Below are 8,089 nucleotides of genomic sequence, written 5' to 3' on the forward strand. Positions count from 1 at the left end.
ATCTACAAGGTCCCTTCCGACCCTACTTCTATGATTCTATTATTCCCCACAACCTGATGTCATCTGCAAACTTACTGAGAGTGCAACTCCATCCCATCTTCTAGGCCACTGATGAAGATACTGACATTCTGACCCAAGAAGAGGAGAGGCAAATTGAGTACCTTCTTAGATTGTGTGTCGCACCAGTGCCAAACAGACCCCTGCTTTGCTCATCTTTAAGAAGGACCTGCGCTTGCAGGAAAATTAGATAACAGACATTGTTAGCTAAAAGACTACTTTTTGGTGCATGTGCTGTATGCAGACTAACAGTTGGCTCACTGATACATACTTGAAAGTGACAATCAGTTGAAAGGAGCAGCCTTGGCATGTAAATGCAAAAGAATATATACTGTATCCAGGATCAGACCTTAGGAAAAAAAAACATGATTTCCAAGTAGTTCTAGGATATGAAACAGATAGCCAAGGAGCCATGTAGATGCTGATCCAGAAAATATTTCATACCCACAACTATTCAAAACAGTTACTTATCCAGGTAAAGGGTTTTGTTCCCACATTTTTCCTTTAGCATTTATATTATATAAAAGCACTTTTTGAAATAACTTAAAAAGTATCTTTAAAGAGCTTTTTATTACAGTTGTAGGGTATGCCAGTCACAAACTGACCTGTAAAGACTAAACCAGTGGATCTCAACCTTTTTAAACTCAAGACACCCTTGAAAAATGCCAGCTCTTTTTTTCTCTCTCTTTTTTTATTTATTTATTTATTTATTTTTTAACTACAGAAGAATAAGAGGCATTCTTTTGCTGCAAACAGCTCAGAAAGACCACAACTATGGATTTCTGTTTGAAATCTCTGGGTTTATTTTGTGAATCATGTTTGCAAACTTGACAGTGGTAACATTATGTGGCACCTTTAAAAGATTTCAAGGCATGTAAAGCCACCTGGTTGAGAATCACTAGACTAAACTACCAAATCCAAAACAAAAGCGATTCTTATTACATTCTCAGCATTGTATAGACTCGTACCTGCTGTGGCATTTTCAAGCTGATGCCCGTCTCTGTTCTCACCGATGTCAAAGTAACAGACACCACAAGGAAAGGATGAGGAATGTAACGAGACATGGACACCTCTTGAAGAACCTGAACACTGGCGGTAGGGTTAGGACTGCAAGGAAAAAACAAAAAAAGTTACTAAGTCTTGCTACTATAGTGGTACTTAATTAAAAAAATCATACTTGCTAAAATTGAAAATAATGATTATATAAATAAAATACCAATTTAACCTTAAGTAAGCAGAAGTCAGTATGAAGCCCCTTTAACACTGAAACTGTATTCAGTCCCACACCTCATAGCTAAAAAGAGTAACTTAATAAACCCATTAGCCCAAATGCCTGAACCTTCATTGTTTATTGGAAGTTACCAGAGTGGCTTGAGCAGAGACTCTTAGTCACCTCTCTGTAAAGAAAATACCAGTTTGGGTCTCTGCAAGAGTATTTTCCTCCAAGTTAATGCTCTTTCTAATAATGAAGGTTCCTGCTTCTTGACTTTAGTCCAAGCTACAATACTGTGGACTAGTCTTAACTGTGGCTGCCTCGAAGTAGGTAAGTATCTTTACTCCTTTCCACTCTGGTTCTAAACCTTCACCAGCACCTGCCTGGTCTTCAGCAAGCTCCTTCATGAAGCCTAAAAGGTACAAAAGTAGGTACTACCCTACCTACTTCTTTTTCTATTATTTTTTGCTCTTGCTCTTTTTTACCTACTTTCTCCTTTATAGTAATATATTCACTCCTTTATTCTCATCTCTCCTTTTATATTGATGATACTGAAGCACAGATAATTCAATGCCATTGTCACCTAGCTGCACCGAAGACAGAGACTATTTCAAGTTTCACAGCTAAATGCCTTAGACAAAGGATCTTCTCAGCAGAACTGGCAGTCTTAGACATTTCCCCTTAAAATCTTTTACCACTATTCACCATCTGAATCCTTATTCTTGATTCAGAAATCACTGATCATGGATTCTATATGAACCTGCCTACAGTATGACAGTCTCCCTAAAACTGCTTACTTAACATTCTCACTTTGACTGTTATGAAATGCAAGTTCTTGTTCTCTTCTTGTATTGACAAATACCTTTTTATGCATTCTTCAGGTATCAGCTCTGACTGCTGGTAGAGAATAGGTTTGAGAATTATTCCAATTCCGATTTTTTTATCAGCATCTTGAAAGACTTAACACTAGCTTGCCATATGGACTCACTTAAATCCACCAGCACTGCATGCTCCTGCTATCCTCTGCCTCTTCTGTTCTTCTGCATAAACTCATTTTTGCAACTCCTGCCAACAGTGGAGATGCCTTGCATACCATCTAAAAAAATCTCAAATCCCTCAGCCACTACAAGTTCTCACAAGAAGTCTTTGGTGGGACTGGGCAATGAACAATACCTTGTTATCATTATTTCAGCTCTTTGTATACAAGTAATCAGGCTTATTTCAAATGTTGGGCTGCATAAGAAAGGGTGAACAGCTAAAGGGAAGAGGCCAACAATGAACTAAACCCAAGGAGCTTCTTAAATACTCCAAGTTAGTCTTTTCCAAACACACTTGTAAGTTGTCTCCTATTTCTGTAGCAAAAATTACAATTTTGGCTGAGTGCACTTGAACAGAAGTTCACCCTTTAGATTTATTGACTAGCAATAGATATACCTGCACAAAAAAGAAAGGAATGCCATATTAAAGGTGTCTATAAACCTACTACATTAGCTAGAAGAGCATCAGCTGAATAAATTTTGAATAACCTGGATTTCTGTATTACAAAGCTGAAAGCAACAAGTACAGTACCCTGCGATAGAAACGGTACTATTCTGATTTCAATGCAACAACCTAGTTAATCTGACTAGAGCCCACTATTAGTGATTGAGTATATTTATCCACAAGATTTCATATTCTTCCTTGAAAAAGATTTACAACTCTGAAATAAGAAAGTTATCTTTTTTTTCTAACCCTAGTCCTCTAAATTCTTGGATCACTGTTAAGTTCTGTTAAGCAAAGGTAGTAGAGAATACAGATTTTCTTTTATATATGAAGCTGCTAAAGCTGTGCCTCTTTAAAATGATGAGTTTTATGAACATTAGATCTTTATCATTTTGTCTACATATACTTTTCTAAAATAACAAAAAAAAGGAAATTCCTTCAACAGAACTATAATCAGTGACAGATTCGTACCCTTTGCACAGTGTGCTAACAATATATAAAAACTTTTGTCCCCTTCCCCTACAGATCTTTAAAACTACATTTCCCCAAATGTTTAAATATGAATGAAGTAAAACTCAGATTTTTTAAATTCTTAAAAATGTTTAAATGTCCTCAATTTTGTCATCCATTTAAAGAGTTAACAGTAAGTTTTCGAGCAGGTTTTATAAATTATGAAAACCAGACAAAGATTGTGTGTAGATTTAAGGGAACATAAGGAAACAAATCAGTTTCAAATATTAAGCAGCAGACCAGAATCCAACCTGTCTAAAGATACTGAAAAGGAGAATCAACTAGTAATGGACATGAGATGTTTAGTCAGTCTACCTACCACCTCTTTAAAGGATACAAGCCCTCAGATAAAAATTTTCAGAATTCCCAGGCTCCTTTCCCTACCATTAAGAGTGAGCCAAGTTTTCAAGATCCTACAATTCTGATGAACTTTGTACATGCAGTTTTTAGCCATTCAGCACCTGAGCAGAAGTTTGTGGAAGTCAGTGGCACAAAATAGGTGACAACTGCCACAAACATAACATTTTGAATGCGTCTCAATAGGTAACAATAGGCTTAAGATCAAATCAGGGGTTATCAGTTTATCAAAATAAATTATTCAGTTACAGGAGAGATTTTCAAGTTTCTGTAAAACACTACAAAGTTGTGGTAGGATAATTTAATAAACCTGATTCAATTTGTACTTACCCATCAGGTCGTCTCTCAATACTGTAAAGGCAAATAGAACAATCTGCTCTGAACAATATTACTATGTCTCGGAAGACACTGAGTAATAATGTTTCTGACTGCACTTTGATGACCTGGGCAAATGCATTATCCAGATTGGATGTTCGCAAGTAGATTCGTAGCTGCAAGGAGAATTAATGATTTAAACAAAGGGTTCTATATTGCAAACACAATTAACCTAATGTAAATACTTCAAAACACAAACCCATTAATGAGGTACATTTTTGTGGGACAGCTGTCTAGGGCTCCTAGATCAATTAATTTATATAGTGAATTGATAAAAAATTCCTTACTTTTAATGCTATGGTAATTTTGCCAATAAAAAAAGTTTTAAAAATGTTAATTGCATTTTAAACCAGAGACACTGAAAGAGGACAGAGCTCTTAGTCTTCAAATATATAAAATGTGCAAGTTTTTTCATCTACATTCCTAAATGTATTTGATAGGTAGGAACCATGACAATACCTATACAGCAACACACACACACATACCTTTGTTAGCATTTAAAACTGTCATTTTCCCAAGGATGATAAACATGTTAACCTGTCTTAACAGGACAAGAGTTCTACTGTCAATGAAGAACTTTTCCAAAAGGACCAAAATTAGCTATGTCAAAATGCTTCCAAAAAAGCACTGAACAAAAGGAACCCACATTGGTTTGTTTCTGCAGAACCAAGTTTGTCGTCTCTTTCTTTGTATTAGTGTTGAACATGCCTGCTGTTTAAAACAAGATATTAACTTTCAAGAAACCAATGTCTTACCTCTTCTTGACGGTCATTTAAATTATAGCACGCAAGAACAATGAAATCATTCCACCAGGCTAAGCCACCTGTCACAACCATATTTTGCTCCTTAGAATAAAGTGAAAAAGAACAAGTCAGCCAGCATATGTTTCTTACAAACTTTCCTAAAAATCACTTAAAATATACATAGAAAAATACAAGAATAAACAAATGCGCACACAATATATAAACCAGTCCATAAATGTTCAAAGTATCTTTTTCATAAGCCTGCATACATTTAGATGGCACTCACCTGGGTAATGTTTCCAAACAATTTCCATTTTTTGGTGAGTAAAGAATAATGCGCAAAACCAAATTTGCCAACAACAGCTACATTCTGTCCCAGCTTGTCAATGGCTGAAAACTTTGCAGAGAAAAGAAATTAGAAGGCTTGCTCAAACACTACAGAAGTGAACTTCTGTCCAAGCAGATTATAAGCAAAATCACAGTATTCAAGTTCAAATTTACGAAGTGTCTGTGTAATATTCTGTACCATCTTTTTAAATGTATTTTTCTTTTAGAAATAAATATTAGTGACCAGTACAACAGCATTTCTGATAGAGGGTACCTTATTACATGGTTCAGCAATTATTAAATACAAAATGCTTATATTTTTCATCAAGCAATACATGTTTAAAATAACTCACCCTTATAGGCCAGTTACTCTCTAGGTATGTACTGTGAATCTAAAAAAAAAAATGTTATAGAAAATTATATCAAAAGTAGGTTGAAGTGACAGCAGTACATCAGAGTCTTACAAAAATGTCAACATCTATTTTTTCTTCCAAATTTCGTCTACAATATTCTGACTTACACTCAGTCATTTGTGCTTTTCACTACCTCATTCCTCTCTTATCATTTCACTTTAGGATCACATAAATATTATGGTTTCCTTTGACTGAACACACTTCACTATCATTTGAAGTAAATTACAGTAAATTAAAATATGACAACTTGCTGGAAACAGCATTTTATTCATAATATTCAAGCTTTAACATTCAAATCCTGGGATTAAAAAAAAAAGCAAACAGAAAGCTCTCCTTTTTTCCTCAATTTTTTTTGTTTTCTGATTTCCCTTTTTTAAAACCAGGCCTGTCCAACTTCAAAGTAGATGGAGCTTCACAAGGGCCCTGGGCTGCACACCACAGGGGCCATATGCTACAGGGCCTTGCACCTTGTGGGCTAGTGGGACCCCCATGGCATATGAGCACGACCAGTCCAAACATTCTCCCCTGCTGTTGGGACAAAAAGCTTATCAGGCCTCCTCCAGCCATGCTGCCCTGCCTTGAAGGCTCCAGCTGCTGTCAAAATAGCTGTTTTTCACTATGTTCGGTGACTCTTATTTTTGCAGCATTATGTCTGAGCTAACTTAAAATGAACATGGTAAAATTCTACTGGCCAGAATACAAATTGCAGCAGCCTAGTGCCAGGAAGCTCATCTAGAAGTATAGCTAAAGGGAAAGTTAGCATCTTGTTGTCCTAGTCTGATCTATAGCCTTAATGGCCAAATGCATCCCTTGGTTAATTATCTAGCCATTTCAAGCCACCGTCAACTTATACTCCAGACATATTTATATTCAGAAAGGAATAATTAGTAGGTTTCTTTTTTATTACAAAGTCAGCAATTTGGCAAAGGAAGAGGGATGATAAATACAAGATTCTTCATTCCCTTTTTTTATTCATAAGGACACTACCCATAATTTCAGGCCAAATCAGAATGATACTTATAACACAGCAGAGAGGTGACTTAGGAATTGGAGAGCTGGCCTTTAACTTCTAAATTCTTTTCATATGAAAACAACATGTTTTTGCAAGGAGCTGCCACAGAACCAACCCCTCCCCACACCTAAATAGGGGGGGATCCTAGGAAGACACAGCTGACAATAGCTAAAGCTAAAATGCTCGATGGACCTAAACAACAAAAACTCTTCTATCAAGATCAAATTGTTAGACACTTAGCTGCTGTTTAGATAGACTTTACTCAGTAAAACTTGACACTAAGTGTCCATAAGATGATCTAATAGCTCTTTATGAGACAGAAAAAAGCTAATGAGAACCATTTTGCAGAACTCAGTCCTGTCCTGTAATTTTCGAACTCTGGAAAGGTTTAGGTAACAGAAGAATATCTTTGGTTTAGGTACACACAAAGACATTTAAACCTTTTTCATGAATGAAAGCCTATTTCTTACAAGCAGTATAGCCATTAAAAAGAAACTGTAGGGGAGAGAAATTGAGAAAAAATGCTCAAAATTTCAGGGGATGGAAAAACTGTTAGCAGTATGAATCAAAGTTTGAAAGCACTGAACCCTGATACAGATGCCAGTGCTCAATGCATGACAACAACACTCATTCAAGGATTTAAACCCTGAAAACAATTCCACTGAAGTATCATTCCCACTTCTAATGAAAACTGTACTCTATAGACAGAAGCATGAGACTATGAAAAATTATGGATTCAATGTTACCTAAACTGTTCATTGAACTGATAGGAAGGTAGACTGATCACTCCGGACTTTAATCCTTTACAAAAAAGGCTCTTTCTGCAAGCTGCAGTACTTTAAAAGGGAAGTGGTTTGTTTGAACTCTTTATCTACTTTAAGTATATATTACCAGAAGTCTGAAGCAACGTGAAAGAGCAAAAAGTATTTAAAAAAAGTTTGTATAGACAAGAACATGGGCAACTAGTGCTGCCGGAGGGGGGGGGGGGAAAACGTGCCTGCCCTGCGACCAGTCCCACCAACTAGAGGCGGGGTACCCCGTGGGCAATCCTGCAAACCAGGGGGAGAGGTCCCCCGCAGGCAATCCCCTCCCATAAGTGGCTGCAGTGATCAGCTGGCGCTTGCCAGAGGGGCACTGGTGTTCCCACCTGTCCACCCCCGCCCATTACCCAAGCAGCAAGCGCAGCCTATCAGGGGGTGCACCGGCGCTCTCGGGGGGTGCACATACACCCCTTATGCATTGCCCCTGGACAAGAATCTAGTACCTGTTCTATAAAGAAGTATTTCTTGTATCCTAACAGTTCCCCACTCTTCAAACTGGGAGAGAAATTATACATGGGGGGGTGGGGAATAGCTTTTTTTCTTATGGAGGTCAGAATTTTGTTTTTTTAATCCCTTTATTGGCTAGGATGCAAATACACGGCTGGAAGACAAGGATGGCCAAATTTTTTTTTGCCTTGGTTAAGATAAAATATTGTGTGGGAACACACAAGAAAGAGATGAAGAAGGAAAAACATCACACTATATGGAACAGATACAATACTTGCAGATGGATAAGAAAAAGAAAAAAAAAAGATGCCACAAGGTTCACTGAATAAAAA

The 8,089-nt window shown here is 37.0% G+C and overlaps 1 protein-coding gene across 1 annotated transcript in view; it reads right to left on the reverse strand.

Annotated features, from left to right (window-relative positions):
• The window catches only part of RIC1 (RIC1 homolog, RAB6A GEF complex partner 1), a gene marked incomplete at its 5' end in the record, with an annotated part of 138,394 nt that overhangs the window by 37,254 nt on the left and 93,051 nt on the right, over positions 1 to 8,089 (reverse strand). The window contains 5 exons of the mRNA XM_019518235.1: positions 1,026 to 1,164; positions 3,950 to 4,110; positions 4,750 to 4,839; positions 5,024 to 5,134; positions 5,418 to 5,456. Of these exons, the coding sequence (XP_019373780.1) occupies positions 1,026 to 1,164; positions 3,950 to 4,110; positions 4,750 to 4,839; positions 5,024 to 5,134; positions 5,418 to 5,456 (540 nt within the window). The remainder of the gene's footprint in view (positions 1 to 1,025; positions 1,165 to 3,949; positions 4,111 to 4,749; positions 4,840 to 5,023; positions 5,135 to 5,417; positions 5,457 to 8,089) is intronic.

Source organism: Gavialis gangeticus, unplaced genomic scaffold, assembly GCF_001723915.1.
Source record: "Gavialis gangeticus isolate Ggan-Ray unplaced genomic scaffold, GavGan_comp1, whole genome shotgun sequence".
NCBI lineage: Eukaryota > Metazoa > Chordata > Crocodylia > Gavialidae > Gavialis > Gavialis gangeticus.